Source organism: Clupea harengus, chromosome 2 (genome assembly GCF_900700415.2).
Source record: "Clupea harengus chromosome 2, Ch_v2.0.2, whole genome shotgun sequence".
In the NCBI taxonomy this organism is placed as follows: Eukaryota; Metazoa; Chordata; class Actinopteri; order Clupeiformes; family Clupeidae; genus Clupea; species Clupea harengus.
The window spans coordinates 6,064,507-6,083,940 of record NC_045153.1 but is presented as its reverse complement, the minus strand read 5'-3'; the positions used below and the strand labels follow the sequence as shown (position 1 = coordinate 6,083,940).

Sequence of the window (19,434 nt, the reverse complement as noted above, 5' to 3'; positions counted from 1 at the left end):
GCGCATCGTTGTGTTTATTGGTGTTTAGTAGGCCTAATACATTGGCATGTCTGAGTGTGTGATGGGAGTATGAGGCTGTGAGCGAACTATAGTTTGTAACTGAACCAAGTCACGCATGGAGCAGGGTTCCAGATGCTTTGCCTAGCGCATTGTCATATTTATAACTAGCCTACCGATAAAAAAGGAGTGCCCACCCGCGAAAATCACGTGCCGCTAACAATTGTCTGGTGCCAGGTCTGGGTAGGAGGCCTGTTCTTCCGGGGATATACTATTTAGTTAGATGGTCCGCGAGTTTTTTTTATTGGCTAAGTGGTCCTTGGCCTGAAAAAGTTTGAGAAACACTGCTCTAAACCAAGCCAGAGACCCGAAGCTAAATTGGAGAGGTAAGGCGTGTCTTGATAAGTTAGCAGCCAACAATGCCTGCAACCTAGAGCATCATAGCTAGCTAGCCAAGGTAACATCACCTGCTCAAGGTTGCAAGCTTTGAGAGAAATGGCAGTCAGTGTCGTTATATTTTGACTTCTATCATGTGCAATCTAATCTTATATTACAGATTTCAAAGGGGGGAAAAAACGCGAGCTGAGAGATCTGTTAAATCTGTTAAATCACCTTCCGCATTGACAGCAGATCCTAGCCCACTCGATAGCTGGCCATTTTGTTTGTCAACTATCCATTCCTTAATTGAATACGGTTCGGGAAGTCGGATTCCATCGCTTAGTTAATTTATTAAGGTAACATTCACAATCTTTCGGATTAAGCAACTGCAGGTACAATCTTACTTCTGCCATTTCTTTCCTGCCAGAATGTGCGCGCACACTACATTGTTTACCAACTGGGAAAGGGTCTATTAGGCTCGAAATCAGTATATCTGGATGGTGCTGTCATGGCAAAAGGTGTCCGGGCGCCAAAATGTGTCCAGGGCAACGTCATAATGGCTTTCAAACGACTCTTGAGTGACAGTTGCTATACCAATGTGGGATATTTTTTATGTTAAGGTAAATATGGAATGGACTGGGTCTCAGCGCAAGGTACAGTACAGGAATAGATAAGGACACTTGTACCAGATAAGGACATGCTTACAGTAAAGAACTCTTAGAATAGCCAGAAGTAATACAGGAGACAAGAAGTCTGGCTCTCTGAAGAGACAGTTGTCAGGTCAAAGGTGGCCTCAGTAAATATACCCCCTGCTGGTAGTCGATACAAGACCTAATACAGATGATTAGGGTAATTAATATGGGACAACGCCCCACAAGAACGAGGCTTAAATAGTACCAAGAAACCAGTACATGCGCGGAGATCGAGCTTGACCATGGACGTCTCCTTATTGTGACATTAACGATTACAATAAATACTATCAGATTTTCTTTACAATCAGTCTCAGAAAATATATTAATCACAAAAAGAAATGGAATGATCAGCCACGACACCAACGCTAGCATTACGTAATTCGGACACTACGTAACCCGGACACTTTTTGGCTATCAGTCAAGAGAGTCTCAAGAGTCGTTCGAAAGTCATCAGCTACTTTTTAGTCGCTTAATATTGTGCCTAAACTATGAAGTATTTCGTTTTAGCTACACCTGCCGGTATCCTGTAAGTAAGCAAATTTCAACAGGTTTCGCTAGGTTTAGCCGCTAGCATCTCGTTAACGATTAGCAATTCCTCCATTAAGAAAGTCCTTAGCTACATCCTACCCTTTTTTGTCAGATCCACCCTCAATGTCTTTTCATTTGTTCTGGTGTCCTACCAGTTGTGCTCTATAGTTAAAGGTGGTGCAAACAATTCCCTGTTTTGTGAAAATGTAATTGTGGGTGCCGTCAGATAGGTCTAATAATCACAACACATTAACGACTATCTTAAATCAGCAAATGGAGGAACTGCTAATCGCTAACGAGAGGCTAGCGGCTAAACCTAGCGAAACTTTTTGCTTACTTTGACACTATAACAAACTAGTGAGTCAACAACTTTCCTAACACAGTCAAACATCAAGCACATGGTTGTTTTGCTTGGTTTATTGCAGGTAAAATACAGGCAAGCTGGTCTCAGGTAGGGATGGGTATCGTTTGGTTTTTATCCGATACCGGTACATAACCGATACTTTTAAAACGATACCGGTGCCTAAACGGTGCCGGAACCGATACTTTTATAAAAAATAAATAAAAAAAATTACGATTGACGACATTTAAGAAAGGCTTTTTTTATTGCCAAATATATGAACTGTTTAAAGTAGATTATATATATAAATAAATACAAAACACTTTTTAACTTAAAACTTAAATAATATATGAACTGTTAACAAAAGTTTAGACTATACTTAAATAAATACAAATAAATACAAAACACACACACACACACACTCTGTACACACACTACAGCTTCAATACTTCAGCAATTCTTTTGTAGAAATATCAGCATAATTGCCTTCTCCGGCAAAATGTGACACCTTTCCTGACTAATCGCATGACCTGCACAGGAGAAAACCCTCTCCGATGCTGTCGATGAGGCCTGTACACACAGATATGTATCTGAAAGTACACAATTAGGGATGGGTATCGTTTGGGGTTTTTCCGATACTGGTGCTAAACCGATACTTTTAAAACGATACCGGTGCCTGAACCGCTACTTTTTTTTTTTAAAGCACAAAGCGACGATTGACAACATTAAAGAAAGGCTTTTTTTATTGCCAAGGCAATTTTATTTCTTCAAATTGAACAATATATGAACTGTTTAAAGTATATTATAAATATAAATACATACAAAACACTTGGCTTCCAACTACAGCTTCAAACTTTTTAACTTCAAACTATGAACATTATATTAACTGTAAACAACAGTTTATAGTATACTTAAATAAATATAAATAAATACAAAAAACAGCTTCAAACTTCTTTTGCAAAAATATGAGCATATTGGCCATTGGAGTCAAAAATGTATTATTTTGTTTGCATTTATTTCATGAAATTTCACCATTTTATGATTTGTTTATACCTATCTTTTCTATCTTGTTTATAGTTACTCTTGTTACTTGAACACACTGAGTACTAGAAAATGTGTACTGCCCCTTTAAGAGACTACCGTTGGTAGTTTAGCTGTCATATCCGTATATTTTTCAGTCTTCGGTTGCTGATCTGGTTGACTCTTGCCTTCTCTCCACTCTTTTCACGCAATTATTTTGTTGCATTTGCTGCACGTCGCGATATTTGAATCTTTTTGTGCGAAATACAGCCACACTTTTGACCGTTTACCTTTCGGTATTTTCTCTGTTAAAAGGTTGATGGCTAGTTTTGTTTGTGCTTGCCTGCTCTTCACTGTCATATCAGAACCGGTTCCAATACAACCGGTACCTACCCGGACCGAAATGCAACGCAGATTTCGGTGCTTCATTTCGGCATTTATCAGATAAGACTGTTGCTATGAAAACACCAATGAGCGTGAGCGACACAGGACAAAGTTTACATTGGGAGCTGGGGCAGTTTTACATGGGCCCCACAGAATCTGCCTAGCGACCGTGTTCAATTGGCTCAGGCACCGAAATGAAGCACCGAAATCTGCGTTGCATTTCGGTCCGGGTAGGTACCGGTTGTATTGGAACCGGTTCCATATTGGTACCGGTTCTCGGGAACCAAACCCTAGTCTCAGGTAGCGAAGTATGATGCGAGATGCTCTGGGGTAAATCGCGTTATTGAGGTATTTAATGCAGCGCAAGTCTGTGACTTCCAAAAAGTGTCCGGGTGACATAATGCTAGCGTTGGTATAGCAACTGTCACTCAAGAGTCGTTCGAAAGCCAATATTACGTCACCGGACACCTTTTGGCGCCCAGACGACTTTTGCCATGACAGCGCCACTGATCTGTATAGGATGGTGCACATTTGAAACTTTTGAAAGTAAGTAAGTAAGTAAGACTTTATTTATATAGCACATTTCGTACAAGAGTTGCAGTTCAAAGTGCTTTACATAAAAGCAAGCAGCAAGAGCAATACATGGAGTTAAATAATGATCAACATCGTATCAGAACCTGATGTTGCGATAGGCTTCTTGGATTACTAAAATCATGATAAAAGGTATAAAAGGAATAAAAGTAATAAAACCCTTCTGAAATAGTAAAAATAGTGAAAGTTACAGTTAGTATCAACCCCACAGAAAATTAATAAAATGCTTTGGTAAAAAGATGAAAAGTGAAAGTGTCTAGCGTGTTTGCTTCCCTAATATTAATGGGTAATGTGTTCCATAATTTTGGGGCGTAGTTGACAAAGGCCGCATCACCAATCTTCTTATGACTGCTTCTGGTGACCTCTAATAGACCTGCATCTGATGACCGCAGTGTTCTAGCTAGTGTGTAGTTAGTAAGAGAGTTAGCAATGTAGCTAGGTCCTTGTCCATTTAGAACTTTGTATGAGCTTTGTCCTAGACCAGGGGTCTTCAACCTTTTTCAGCCCAAGGACCCCTTGGCTGAGAGAGACTGAGCAGGGACCCCCACCCCCGCCTCCCCAAATTTGGGCTTGATATTCATATAATTTATTTGGAACTAAGTGTCAGTCACACACACACACTCCCCTACACATGTTTGAACAGAATTACAAATCATCTGTGACACAAAACTCGTTTCAATTTATTCTGTTTATTATTGACATTTTTTCTCCCTTACAGTTAGCCATCACTCTGTATTAAATTAGGGAGGGACAAAGAATTGAGTAGCTTGAGAAGCTTAAGTATGGATGAAATATCTCCTACCTAGTGAGAGATCTGACGTTTGAGAATTCATCATTCACGTCTTTGGCAACAATATTCTCCCTATGAAGCATGCAGTGCGTCATACATGGCTCTTGCACCGTCTGTGCACATCGCGACACATTTTGGCCAGGGTATATCATGTTCACGGAAAAAATTGTCGATCACTTTGAAAATCTCGGAACTTTTTTTACCTCCAGGCAGCTGCTTACAGAATAGAAATTCCTCCTGCATCTCATTTTGGTCGACAAATCACAAAAAAGCTAAAAGCTGAGTGTCGTTTGACACATCGGTAGATGCATCTAATTGTAGTGTAGTGTACTGTCTTCGGGAGTTTGCGACTAGTAGTGCCCTCACATCAGCTGGCAATTCATCAATAGGGCAGGCATTGGGATGCTTTTCAGTTTTTTACGTACTCGTCCTTCCCAAACATTGTTTTGCACATATCACTAGCTGTTGGCAATATTAAACTTTCCGCAATTATGTATGGCTGTTTGGTCTGAGCGACACGTAATGCAACTTGATAAGAGGCTTTTAAAGCTAGCTCGCAGGCTTTGGCTGATTGTCTCGTCAAGGTCTGCTGGCCCTCAAAAGATTTTAAACAGGAAATATTAAATGTTTTTTTTTCTTTCAAGTGAGCATGGGTTGTCTTTGAATGTCGTTGCAGCTTTGATGGTTTCATAGTTTCGTTTGATAGCACGGAAGAGCAAACCACGCATAATTCTTCACCATCGGTCTCTTTGTAGGTAAAGGCAAACTTCAGATAATTCTCCGAATATTTACGTGTCATCTCCCGTTTGCGCTTTTCGCTGTTCATGGAAGGGGTGTTGGTATCCTCTGAAGGTAGATCATCTGAACCGCCATCAGTGGTGTCTGACGAGGAGCTTTTGTTCCGAGAAACTACAAAACGATCAATTATTTCAAATTGTATGGTTATGGCAGGTAACGTCTTTTGGCACCAGATAGCTAAATGTAGCTAAAAGTGCATATGTTGCCATTATGATCAAATGATCACGTGAAGACTCATGGGTAGCCTATGTATTCTTTTTAAGGAATAGAAAGCAATTTTTACGTTCTGTTTATGTTTATGTAGTCTTTTGGACGTTTTTCAGTTTTGGAAGAGGGTAAAAATGCTTCAGATGAAATAATTTGGCGGACCCCCTGCAGTACCTCCGCGGACCCCCTGGGGGTCGCGGACCCCCGGTTGAAGACCTCTGTCCTAGACTAACATAAAACTTCCATCCTCTGATATATGTTTTGATCCAGTTCAATACACAGTCAGATAACCCAATAAGCTTTTCAAAGTCTTTTGATTAGGATGTCGTGATCAATGGTATCAAATGCCGCACTAAGATCTAACAGGATAAGTATATGATGGAGATAATTTCCAAACACTGTTAATGATTTAGGAATATAATAATCAAGTGCCTTGTATTATTGATTACCTTATATGAATCATGTACTTATGTAAGCAGGAACATGGCTTTTCTGTGTTTCTGCGTGTGTGTAACTTAGAATATTAGGTGCCACTTAGTCTGCATATGTACAAGAGCATGTTTAGACCAGAGGTGATAAGAAGGTTCGAACTGTGCTTCTTCCGACCTTGCAAAACTTCCATCCTTGCCTCGGACGTGAGACATCCACCACGTGGTTTTCCCTGCTGAACGCTCAACTTCTGTCTATATAAACCTTGTGCGATGTGTTTATCATTGCTTCACTTTCAGCCTTGTGCTGGGAGTGAGCCCAATTGCAATTGTTGTTTGTCTAATAAATATACTTATATGCAGCTCCGGAGTCCTGAGGTAACTAGGGTGAATTTTCACCTATCAGTATAGAGACTTTATTTGCATCAGAGTTTAGTCTGAGGTCGCTAATTATTTTGAAACAAAACCGGAACCAAGTGTAACGAGCCTGTTTTAAAAATGTAGAGTAGAAAGTACAGATAATTGTGTTAAAGTGTAAGGAGTAGAAGTAAAAAGTTGGCAGAAAAATAAATAATCGAGTAAAATTTCTACTTAGGTACAGTAACAAAGTATTTGTATCTCGTTACTTGACACCTCTGATTATAAATACCCATTTGCTTGCGGATATCTTACATTTACACCAGTGAGTGTCAGAGGAGGAGAATGAATTGTTGACACTTGCATTGTATTTAACAGAGATGCCCAAGATGGAGGAACTGCATCTTCTCCCAGACTGAACTTCAGGTTGCCCAGGTGTTTTGCCACATTGATCAGAGCTCCTGAAACCCTCTCTGGATCCTGCAGTGTGCACTGGGCTCTGGAATAACATTCAGGAGTCAGTGCTGCTGTGGGTTTGGGTTCAGAACCACAGAGAAGAGAGAGACAGGAGGCAGATCACTCACCTTTCCACTGTGCTCTTGTAGTTCTGTGAAATGGAGGAACTATAATACACATTATTATTTTCTCTTTTGAATAGTAAGCAATTCAATAATTCAATTCATTAACAAATAAATGTTTTGACACGTGTTTGTTTTTCTCTACAGACACACATCTCTCTGTGCTCCTGTCCTAGCTGAAAGACTCTTCAGGTAACACCTGTCCCACTTCACCTGCACACTAATCTCACCCTGAATACAAATACCCATTTCAAGCACCTGATGCCATCTATTCTGGAAGTAGGAAGGAATATATAACCCTCTATAACTACAATATATAACCCTCATTATAAGCCCAGCATTCTGCTAAAAGCCCAAAGATGCAATGGAGGCTAAGAGCTCAAGATGGTGGATGAGGAAGAGGAGAGTGCAGCTCTTTCACTCCCCACACCCAGATTTCTCCCAGCAGATCTAGGACGTGAACCCAGAGACTTTCATACACACAACCATTTGTTCATTGTGTCCTACAGAGTGAAGATTGCTGAGTTTTCAGTAAATAACAGGGACTGATCCTCCAGTCCTACAGGACGTCTCCTGCATGTGCTGCCCGAAGAAGGTCCAACATGATGAGGGACTTGAGTCACCCCAGACACAAACTGCTCTCTCTGCTCCTCTCCAAGATGGAGGACTCTTCAGGTGACAACCCAGAGGTGTGACAAATCAGAGATTTCCAGTTTTCCCTTTGCTTTGTTCTGCACATCTTATTATCCACCTTTTCACAGATCATTTTATACATAGCTGAAAGAATACCTCACAAATACAAATAAACATATTTGGTTGGGTCTGAGAGTGTGTGTGTGTGTGTGTGTGTGTGTGGCATTTGTCTACAGAGAGTGGTATGTTTTTTCATCACAGGGAGTGAGCGGCTGTAAATTAAATTCTCAAGAAAGAAACTCTCATGCATTTCTCTCTCTTTCTTCCTCCACACACTTATCTGTCCATCCATCTCTCTCTCTCTCTCTTTCTGTGTGTGTGTGTGTGTGGGCAGATATGTGTGTTCCCTAAAGCATATTTTTCTGTGCTGCATTTACTATAGCAGTAACAATGGACAAAATGCACAGTGCGTGTGTGTGTGTATGTGTGTGTGTGTGTACACAGAAATGTGTGTGTACGCATGTGACTGTGTACTCACTGTATTGAACAATCTCCTGCATCTTCTCCCAGACTCTGAACTGTTTTGCCAGATGCATCAGTGGACCTGAAACCCTCTCTGGATCCTGCAGTGTGCACTGGGCTCTGGAATAACATTCAGGAGTCAGTGCTGCTGTGGGTTTGGGTTCAGAACCACAGAGAAGAGAGAGACAGGAGGCAGATCACTCACCTTTCCTCTGTGCTCTTGTAGTTCTGTAGAATAACACAGTTAGACATGGTTTAGGTGTGGCTATAATGAGTACATTCCTTTACTTCACACCAAAGTCCCTATGATGTCGCTGGTCATATTCATAGAGGGTGTTTAAATGTTGAATTTATAAGAGAAAGAGTCACTGAACAACCATTGTTAAATAATAGAAAGCCCTTTCTCTCTTAGTTACTAGGGTGGTTGCTTAACTACCATTGTTAAATAATAGAAAGCACTTCCTCTCTTAGTTACTAGGGTGGTTGCTCAATGATGCTTTCAGGAAACACAGTACAGATTTCATGTGGAGCACTTCAGAAATCTTCTGAAGAAAGCTTCTATCAGCCTTTTTATCAAAGTGTTTAACTCAGACTCAATGGTGATAATAAAACCCTTTGAACAGAAATAGTATGGTGAGCTTAAAAGGTGTTTGCATTGGATCCATCAGTGCTGTCAAATTAAGTGCTGAAAAGGAATTATTTTCTAAAGGACTATAATTAAGGCCCACTGTCTGTAGACGGTGTCTGTGGGAGTATACCTGTCCCTTGAAGCTAATTCCGTTTTCGTTTGGTATTTTACTGCCAAGAATGAAATGTTCTTACACGTATGAATGAAAGATCATCAGCTTCCATCTCCTTTTCTATGGCTCTGATTATGTCTGAAAGAGATGAGATTTCTCTGTTCATCTTCTCAATCTTCTCCTTCATCATCTGACTCTTCAGCTCCTCTTCCTCCCTCAGTGCAGCTAACCTGGCTGCCTCTTCATCTCGTAGAAACTGGTGAAGCTCCTCAAACTCCTCCTTGATCTGCTTCTCTGTGTGTTGGACCTGACTCTGAGTAACACATCAAGACATCTCTTACTTTAACATGAAGCCCTCAAAATCTGCATTTTCATGTAATATTTAAGCGTAGTCTGCTCACCTTAATCTTCTCAGCTGTTTTGTTACATATCATCTTTGCTTCTTCAAAGGCTTTCAGCTTCTTTTCTATGGGCTTTAGTTTAATCTTCAGCTTACCCTGGGATGAATACACATTTTAATATATGGGCCATTCTACCGAATTGGTGCAAAGTGTGGTCCCACAACAAGAAAAACTTTTTACAAAACAATTAAGTATTCAGACATAAATATTTACTAAGAATATGTTATAGTCTATTTAAACCCAAGACATTAAATGAGATAGGGATAAGCTAAATATATACAAAATCATCATTTATAGGGTACTTTCTATTGTGAAGTAGCTGTCCCCAACCCTGACATCTAAATTTCAATTTCTGTAAATAACACTTTTTACATTTTTTTGATTTTTTTCAATGATCTAATTTCAAAGATCTTTATGATTAAGTTCAAACAGAACTTGGAAGATTTAGATTTATTGTGGGTTTAATTAAAAAAAAAAAAAAACTATGCCTCAAAAAATCATGTCCATAGTTTTCATGTCACTACCGAAACACAGGAGTTTTAGTCCATTGGCTGAGCCTGGTTTTTAGCCACACCCCTGCATTCATAACCAGGCAGTGATACTGCATCCCTGTCCCTCATGGCTGAATGGTAAGTAGCTAGATCCCATACTTTTGATATAACTGTGTTCCAAAGTCTGAAAATCAGTGTGTAACCTTAAGAATGGTCACTACCGAACACATATTTTTCTTCAATTAAGTACACTTTTTGGGGTTTTATGCAAAGTATTATGTTTGTTTGTGTGTACACCTCTTCAAATATTTGTTTGCTAGCCATGTACTTGCTAGAATTATTTATTTATGCTCAAAGTTAGCTAGAATTGTCACTAGCGAAACAGTCACTACCGAAAGAGTCACACTACCAAAACATATGGTAAAGTTTCGGTAGTGACAAAATGGAATGGTAAGATGAATTGTATAAATTGAACTTTGAAATTTGGTAAAAATTTCATTTTTATTGATTTCATTGTGAAAACCTTCAAGAAATATTTGTAAAAATACTCTTCAGAGAAGGGAAGGAAACACAATCTGAACAGGTTAATAATAATACTCTTTTACAATAGTGTATTACTATGTTTCGGTAGTGACAATTTTTGGGAGAGAAAAAACATTTCAACACATTCTGAAAATACAACATAAAAATTGACGGTTCTTTTACTAGAAATGTGTGCTTTAGATGTGGTTCAATATACAAACGGACAAAGTTTTGGGAATAAAACATACAAATTTTCAAAATATTTCCAACCTGACTTTGCACCAATTCGGTAGAATGGCCCATATATATATATATATATATATATACATGTTTAATGTAATACATATTTTTAAACAAACACTGTTTACACTACATCACAACACCAAATACTCTTACCTTAATATTTTTTTATTAAAAAATATTTAAATACATTTTCATCAAGGAATGATGGCACATCTCTCAGGGGTCTCAAGATCCCCTCAGAATGTAAGGCTTCGCCAAGGCTGATTGAATTCTGAATAGCTCCATCTGCCCGGGTGCAGTTTAACTGCCCAGGACCATCAAAATGTAAGACCATGCAAATGAATGTGGCATCAACATCTGCGGGTAAATGAGGAAAGGACGCCTCGTGTCCAATAGCTGCTCAGCAGGAGGGAGGAGAGGGGGAGAAACTCTGGGTTTGTTAAATAACCTGTCAGTCACCAGGTTAGGTTCACAGAGTCAGTTACCATGGTAACCGTGGTAATGGTCCCAAAGGTTGAGTTACCTCTCTTTCTGGAATGGACAACACAGAGTTTCCCTCGTCTCAGGGTTAACAAACTCAGAGTTTTAACAACACCCGCTTTCTGGAAAACCGCCCCTGTTCTTCAACTCCCTATTTTCAATCTTTAGAAGCCTCATTATGGAACACTAGTCAGACAAACAGAAACTGTGAAAATACATTTATTAGTTAAAGAAATGATGACACTAGGGGCCTCATTTACTAACATTTGCGAGCGCAGCGTAATCAGCGCCTTTGCCAAACCGCATATAGCGCACGGTGTGTTTCCGCATTTTGCAAATACTGAATGGACAGGCAGACGGGCTGAATTTGAACAAAAGTGTATTGGATTAGAATTGCAGACTGTGCCTTTAAAACAGTGTGACCGCCAACAAACAGCCAAACCCTGTGTTTGTTATATGATACATTGGCACTGACCATGGCTGTGTGTTCATCACTGTGTGTGTAAGGGATTGGCACTGACCATGGTTGTGTGTTCATCACTGTGTGTTCATCAGTGTGTGTCTAAGGGATTGGCACTGACCATGGTTGTGTGTTCATCACTGTGTGTTCATCACTGTGTGTGTCTAAGGGATTGGCACTGACCATGGTTGTGTGTTCATCACTGTGTGTGTAAGGGATTGGCACTACCCATGGTTGTGTGTTCATCACTGTGTGTGTAAGGGATTGGCACTACCCATGGTTGTGTGTTCATCACTGTGTGTGTAAGGGATTGGCACTGACCATGGCTGTGTGTTCATCACTGTGTGTTCATCTCTGTGTGTGTGTGTTTGTTTCAGGGAGGTGCCGCTGTCCAGGATGAAGCATGTGTGTGCTCTCACTCTCCTGCTCCTGTCCAGCATCGGTGTGGGCATATCAGGTAGAGCGGATTTATGTGTGTGTGTGTGTGTGTGTACACAGGCTATATGTGTATGAGGTTGTGCCAATGGTTATGTCTTACTGTGTGTATGTTTATGTTTAGGGTTGTGTGTGTGTGTGTGTGTGTGTGTGTGTGTGTGTGTGTGTGTGAAGACTTACTCAGCTTATCTTCAATAAAGTGAGCTGATTCATTTGTTGCTTTGTTTCTCCAGTGAAGTTTAATGTTGTAGCTCCCTCTGGCCTTGTCTATGGCCTGGCTGGTGAAGACATGCTGTTGCCCTGTGTCCTGGAGCCCAGACTCAGTGCAGAGGGCATGGATGTGGAATGGGTGACTGAAGATGGAGGTGGAGTGCACGTGTACAAAAACAAGACAGACAGCCTGGACGAACAGGACGAAAGCTACCGGGGAAGAACAGGGCTGTTCAGGGAGGAACTACGCACAGGCAACGTCTCACTGAAGCTCAGCCCAGTCAGACTCTCAGACGCAAACACATATTGGTGTGGGGTCAAGGCTGATGGAAGGGCGGACGATGCCAAGCTCAAAGTCATAGTGAACGGTAGTTTTTAAAAATGGTTTTGAATCCTGTGTAAAATAAAAACAACTCACATGTTGTGTGATTTTACAGTTTAAGTCCTGGAGGGTTGAGTCAGCCAGAATTATGCCATGCAGATATAGAATTTACACATACCGCCATTTAAACGGTCACTTGGTTTATTAGTACATCATCAAATGGAACTTTCATTTAGCAACATTCTAGTCACGCGTTTGTGATCGTACTCCTTAAAGGGAGTGAAACGTCAAGTGCATCTTTGTTGTTTCAGCTGTCGGCTCTCAGCCAAACATCTCCACTGAGATTCACTTAAACGGGAGTGCCAGTCTGGTGTGCCAGTCTGAAGGCTGGTACCCTGAGCCCAGCATCGAGTGGCTGACCAGCGCAGGAGAGGTTCTCCCGTCAGGACCTGTAGAGTCCAGCCGCACCAGAGACGGCTTCGCGGTTAGTCGGCGAGTCGTAATACAGGAGAGCGATGGAAGAGTAAAATGCAGAGTCTCTTCTCCAAATCAGACTAAGGAGGCTGATGCCCCACGTGAGTATCAGCCATTCCAGGATGAAAAGTAAAACCATGACACATTAAATTCCAGTATTGCCATTTGCCACTTGCCATTTCACTCTGTGGCCATATCACCACCTCAAAGTGCAGTGTGTTGTGGGACATGTAGGCTACTTGCTCAAAGTGCAGTGTGTTCTGGGACATGTAGGCTACTTGATGTACTTGATAATCCCTGTATGCCTCTCATGTTATTACATGTTAGAGGATGTATAGGTCTGAGATTAGGGTTAGTAATGTTCAACGGTATGAAAGATATATTATTAAAATATGTAATAATTAATTCATATAAATTATTACTAACACTATAGTAAGGGCAGTTAAAGTACAGAGGGACCACATCGGCTCACCTGCATATATAAATATCAGTTCAGGGGAGGGAACCACATCGGCTCACCTGCATATATAAATATCAGTTCAGGGGAGGGAACCACATCGGCTCACCTGCATATAAATATCAGTTCAGGGGAGGGGAACCACTTCTGATCTGATGTCTGTGTTGCAGAGATCCGGTTCATTTTTTCACGTCACCGATGGGCCATTGGTGCTGCTGTTGCTGCCATTGCTGCTGTTGCACTTTTACTCACAGGTAACCAAGGAATCAACTCTTTAAGGTTGCATGCATTTAGTTTACTAAGGCTTGTAATGTTTTCAGCAAAGCTAAATGAATGTTCTCCAGTTTCATGCATAATAACTGAACAGAAAGCTATAAACAGGATTAATTAATTCAGTTTGATACTTTTTTATGCTAAAATATGGTTGTATTTGCCAAGTTATGCATATCCTGTACATTAATCTGACGGACTAGCACATAATAATTTCATTCTACAGGTATCAGATTGTACAAAGCAGATGTTCAAGATTATAAGAAGTGGATCAAGTTAAACTTTAAGAAGGTGCAGGAATACAACTCTCTTAATGACATGGTCTTGGATGAACAATACGCTGACCTGCTGATTGCGGAGACATCTGTAGAGCAGCACAAGAGAGAAAACAAGTCACGACCCAAATTTGACAGTTTAGATCCAGTCAAAAGAACCAAAGTCAAAAGTCAAGAGATTTTCCTCCATATGCGGGACCTTTTTAGGCCCAATAAGGACGGATCAGTTCCTAATGCGGTAGTTCTCCTGGGCGAATCCGGATACGGAAAATCTGTCACCTCGAAGAAGATCTTACACAGATGGGCATCCGGATGGTTCTACTCAGACCTGTTTGATCTGGTTCTTCTCCTGAAGTGTGATGTGCTGAACCAAGAGACCAGTGAGAAGAAAAGAGATCATCAGAGGAGATCAGGGAAGAGTTTGGTGGAGCTTGCCAGCAGTGATCAGAGATTCAGACCAATGGTGGAGGAGATGCTGAAGAGATCACCTGAGAAAGTCCTCCTCATCATAGACGGCTTTGATGACATCAACCTATTGGAAGAAACTTCAGGTCGGACTGGCCAGTCTGAAAATGGGCTTTGTGACCTGCTGCGTAGACACCAGAGCTGCAGTCTGTTGATCACCACTAGGTGCCGCTCTCCAGGTAGTCTGGACCAGCTGATCAAAGAACGGCAGACACGCTTCACTGAGATCCTGGGCTTCTCGGAGAATGGAGTGAAGTGGTACTTCCAGAAGTTCTTCAAGAATGAGCAGAACTCTGAGGACACGTTCCATTTTGTCCGTGGCAACGAGATGCTCTTTACCTCCTGCTGCATCCCTGTCATCTGCTGGATAGTCTGCACTGTGCTGAAGATCTCCAAAGTCAAAGGGGATGTCGACACAATGAAAACAACTACCTCCATATTTGTACATGTTGTATCCACTCTGCTTGAGAATCACACTCGCGACTTTCGGGAGCAGCTTCAGAGCTTGTGCAAGCTAGCTGAGATGGGGACTAAAAACAGTAAGGTCCTGTTTGAGAAGGGTGAAATATCTAACGTTATGTTGAATCCTGACGGAAATCCTTTTCTCCACAAACTCCATCAGCGGAAGAAGTACAGTTTCATACATCTGAGCTTTCAGGAGTTCTTCACTGCTCTCAAGTACACCATGATGAATAGCACTGAAGCAGTTATGGAGCTGACAAAGTCTGTAGAGGGAGAAAACCCTAAACCACAGCACCTGTCAGTCATCCGCTTTCTGCTTGGCCTCTCAAACCATGAAGTGAGTGGACGTGAGAAACTCATTGCATCAGAAGGTGCTACAATGTTTTCAGCTCAGCCTCTGAAAGACTGGCTTCGTGAGAAGGTGAAGAAACCCAACCCGTCAGAAATAACCCTGTTTCTCCTGCACTGTCTCTACGAGCTCCACGAGGAGGAGTTTCTGAAGAGAACCATGGAGGGCGTCCGATACATCAACCTGCAAAACAGTCCCCTGAAAAGGAGGGACTGCTGGGTGCTGCAGTACTGTCTGCACTGCCGCATCAGCATCGCTCGGCTCAACCTCAGGCGCTGTAAACTCACTGCAGACGGGTTTAGGCTGCTGAAGCCTGTGCTGTCTCAGCTCAACTGCGAGGACCTGAGGCAAGTCCCTTGTTTTCATAAATATTTAAATAAGAAATAATTTTCAGCATACTTACGTGATGCATCACAATATCACAATATCACAAAGGTATCATGATGTATTGTACTGTGACAGATGTATCATGATATGTATTCTATTATGGGATAGGTATCATGATGTGTATTCTATTATGGGATAGGTGGTGATACCCAGCCCTGTTCCAGTGTGTTATCCCCTGGGCCAGAGCATAGCTAAGGTCCCCTTACATTCTGAGAACAGGCGTTAGGATGAGTCAGCCCAGAGGACCCTCTGAAATGTTAATGTGGCTGAAGCCAATTGGGAAGAATTTAAATCTTGAAAATGTTAATGACTTTATGGCTGAGGGTGTCGTTGACGTCCCCACAAACCTTGCGGTCCCAGGGATGTATGCTTGTTTGCAAGTTCCATTAAGTACAGAACATTGAGAGTCTCAGTCAAGTTCTATTAACTACAGAACATTGAGAGTCTCAGTCAAGTTCCATTAGGACCTAATTAGGACCTAATGGAACTTGACTGAGACTCTCAATGTTCTGTACCTAATGATTAGGTACAGAACATTGAGAGTCTCAGTCAAGTTCCATTAGGTACAGAACATTGAGAGTTTCAGTCAAGTTCCATTAAGTACAGAACATTGAGAGTCTCAGTCAAGTTCCATTAAGTACAGAACATTGAGAGTCTCAGTCAAGTTCCATTAAGTACAGAACATTGAGAGTTTCAGTCAAGTTCCATTAAGTACAGAACATAGAGAGTTTCAGTCGTGTTCGCAGACAAGTGCAAGTGTTTCATATCACTTCTCATGCTGTGACTATAAATAGAACTGCTTATGCAGTTAAGTAATGGTGAACTCAGTGAATCACTTTTCATATAAAGATTTGCATTCTTTCAGCTTTGTTAATGGGTGTCTGTTTGGTATAGGTTTGCATGTCATATGAATTTGTAATATTAATGTTTTAATGTTTAAAAATGTATTTTTTCAAGGTTTGATGTTGAGGGCCTGGGGGATTCCAGCGAATTCCTTGAGGTCCTTACTAGATCTCGGTAAGATAATTACTGTTAATTAAATTAAATAATACAAATTGTCAGACTCTTATAATCAACAGATAGGGTGCCATATGCAATCATCTAAAAGTCAGTCTTTAATAAATCATTTAGCTAGATATTTTAATGAAAGCTATTTTTTTTTGGTTTCCATGAATGGCATTAAACAAACAAACAAACAAGATGAGCCAAATGTTTAGCTTAATGTAACGTAACTCATTATGCTGGTGAAAAGAACTGAATTCAGAGAGAACCGAACCTGCAGAAATAAATGGACCGTTTTGTAGCCTGACGCCAGTCACTGGGTCTCCAGGTGCATTCAGTCATAAAGAGAAGACAAACCCCTGTGCTAGGACTGGAAGTGATATGTGTGATTGTGTTCGCCACATTAGAAGAAGAGCTCATGGTCTTAGTGTGTGCGTTATGTGTGTTTGTGTTCTTCACAGTAGAAGAAGAGCTCATGGTCTTAGTGTGTGTGTTATGTGTGTTTGTGTTCTTCACAGTAGAAGAAAAGCTCATGGTCTTAGTGTGTGGTTTGATTGCACTGGCTTGCCAGACTGCCAGTGAAAGGCATGGAAAAGTAAACTACCAGCTTCAGTCTCAAAGCGATAACCGATTCTTCACTAGCTGTATGTGCTGTATGCTAGTGATGTTACAAATGAACCCGAGGCTTCGGAGCTTGTGTCACGAAAATGAAGCACTTCCAGACGGAGCGCGTATCGAGGCTTGTATCGTTTTGCTGAAATTACGTCACTTGTGACGTCTGAAGCCTCATTTGAGTCAAGTGCTTCACCAAGTGGTTCGTTCGTTCACTTTTGGCGGGACGCTTCGACTATACGATGTCCAAATTCCCATCTCGTATTCGTGGTTGTTGTTGTCAGTTGTTGGAGATTTAGCGGAAGTTGGAGATTTAGATTGTTTGTTGTTAGTAGTATAGATTATTTGAGATAGAGTTATGGAGCCAGTTAGGAAGAGAAAGCCATTGATCCAGTTGCACAAAGCACTTTCGCCCCTATTATTATTAGAACAAAGAATAGAAAAAGAAAGCCTTTATCGTCTTGTTTTCGCCTACAATGAAATTTGAACGTTTAGTACGTTTTTTTCACCATACGTTTGTGTGCATGTTATTTTAGCAGGCCTTGCGCACCACAACAAATTTAACAAATTCACTGTCCCGAGAAAATATTTCTTACAACGTATTTTTATTGAACAGCAGGTGTCACTAGAGAGCGAACGACGCTTCGAGTAGTGAACCTTTTTTCAACACTGAAAAGCTTCAAAGGTTCATGAAGCTTCATTTCGCCATCACTACTGTATGCTGTGGCCATCATTATTCTTGTCTCACACAGGCCGGATGGGAGCAGCCAGCTGCCGCAGCATGATGAACGTGATGGCAGAGTCCCAGAGAAGATCCGGAGAAAGTCAGTGTCGATGCATTTATCCTGCATGGAGAGCATTAGTGTCAGAACTGTCTCTGGGATACTAGACGTATTCAGAGCAAGCGGGGTTGAATTGGATTTGGAAATGAGGTAAGAGCCAGTAATGTGTGGTTATATTGTCATGTGACAGTGACAGCCAATAATATGCAACTGCATTGTCATGTGACTATAAGAACCAATATGGTGTTGGTGCATCAACTTCAGCTGCTCAACTCTAAACATGTTCCTTTATTATCAGTTGGTGTGGTAGTTAGAGCCCTTGTGTTGGTTTTGTTTGGTCTAGGCTACACTGCATGTAGCCTATGTGTAGAGTATTTGTTTGAATTTTATAAATGTGTACAGTAGTGGTATAGGTTTGCATTTATTTTGAATACTCTTCATTCTAAGTCATGTCCACAGTATGTATGTATGTATGTGAATACTCTTCATTCTAAGCCATGTCCACAGTATGTATTTGTAATACTCTGTGTGTAGAGTTGAGCCCCTTCTCTCCTCTCCGCTGCAGTGCTGAAGTCGATGAGCAGAAGTGCAGTAACGAGACGACCGACTTCTCAAACTTTACAGTAAAGAGGGACAAGGACAGCTTTATGTAAGTCTCTCTTTAAAGGTGCATTCAGTGTTTTTTGTTCTGACGAATACAACATTTCTGGACTTAAAATGAGAAACAAAGTGTGTAGATTTATCTGTAACATTAGGGAGCCCTTGTGGTAAAAAAATAACTTTCAGACAACATAGGTGTGAGACACTTTTGGTGCTGAAAACTACAAAAAGGCGGTTTGCTAGTATGACAACAACATGGTTGTGTTGTTAGGCTGACTGTGGAGCAGTACGAGAACTCCAGTCCTGCGGCAGTCCCAGCGGCCGTCACCCTCACCCTGCTGCCATCTGACGGTCTCCGCGTTGACTGGGAAAAGTTCCTAAAATTCTTCAACAACAAGAATGTCTCAAGCACAGGGGCCTGTGAAAGGTAGGTGGGATCAAAGTGGAAGTGGAAGTGGACTCAACTTTAAACTACTGAACTCTTGAGTTGATGAACCCTGAACTCTGATCCTGACTCTGAACTCTGAGCTGATAAACTCTGAGATGGGAACAGATCAGCTGATCTGATTGGTTCATTGAGTTAAGCGCGTGTCCGATGACTGTAAAAAGCCAGCATCAATGGAGCTCCGATACTGGGAGTCACCATGACAACTGGTGGTGGAATATTGTTTTGTATATTGTATAAATATATATTATAATTATGAGATAGATAGAATGATAGATGTATACTTTCTTTATCCCGTGGGAAATTT

At 41.1% G+C, this 19,434-nt stretch overlaps 2 protein-coding genes and 1 long non-coding RNA gene across 3 annotated transcripts; 2 read left to right on the top strand and 1 right to left on the bottom strand.

Moving 5' to 3' along the window:
* Positions 1-8,331: 8,331 nt before the first annotated feature.
* LOC122133446 lies at positions 8,332-9,243 on the bottom strand. The gene is made up of 3 exons (XR_006152763.1): positions 9,066-9,243; positions 8,449-8,471; positions 8,332-8,363 (listed from the first exon to the last, which is right to left on the bottom strand). It is a non-coding gene; the product is annotated as an uncharacterized LOC122133446 (long non-coding RNA).
* A 2,992-nt stretch (positions 9,244-12,235) lies between these two features.
* On the top strand, positions 12,236-13,154 carry LOC105905979 (butyrophilin subfamily 1 member A1-like; the record flags this gene model as incomplete). Its single annotated transcript, XM_031561146.2, has 2 exons — positions 12,236-12,593; positions 12,859-13,154. Coding segments are annotated over 2 exons (654 nt in total), but the record flags the coding sequence as incomplete, so codon positions are not given.
* Positions 13,155-14,437: 1,283 nt separating this feature from the next.
* On the top strand, positions 14,438-19,132 carry LOC105892204 (NACHT, LRR and PYD domains-containing protein 1 homolog). Its single transcript, XM_031581347.1, has 5 exons — positions 14,438-15,646; positions 16,644-16,703; positions 18,053-18,232; positions 18,648-18,731; positions 18,954-19,132. The coding sequence occupies exons 1-5, from the start codon at positions 14,484-14,486 to the stop codon at positions 19,111-19,113; spliced, it is 1,647 nt and encodes a 548-aa protein (XP_031437207.1). The 5' UTR covers positions 14,438-14,483; the 3' UTR covers positions 19,114-19,132.
* Positions 19,133-19,434: the final 302 nt, after the last annotated feature.

Coding starts and splice junctions, on each gene's coding strand:
- LOC105892204 (XM_031581347.1), top strand. CDS start 14,484: ATGGTGGAGGAGATGCTGAAGAGATCACCTGAGAAAGTCCTCCTCATC. Junction 16,704..18,052: donor GAGGTCCTTACTAGATCTCG/GTAAGATAATTA, acceptor TGTCTCACACAG/GCCGGATGGGAGCAGCCAGC. Junction 18,732..18,953: donor AGGGACAAGGACAGCTTTAT/GTAAGTCTCTCT, acceptor TTGTGTTGTTAG/GCTGACTGTGGAGCAGTACG.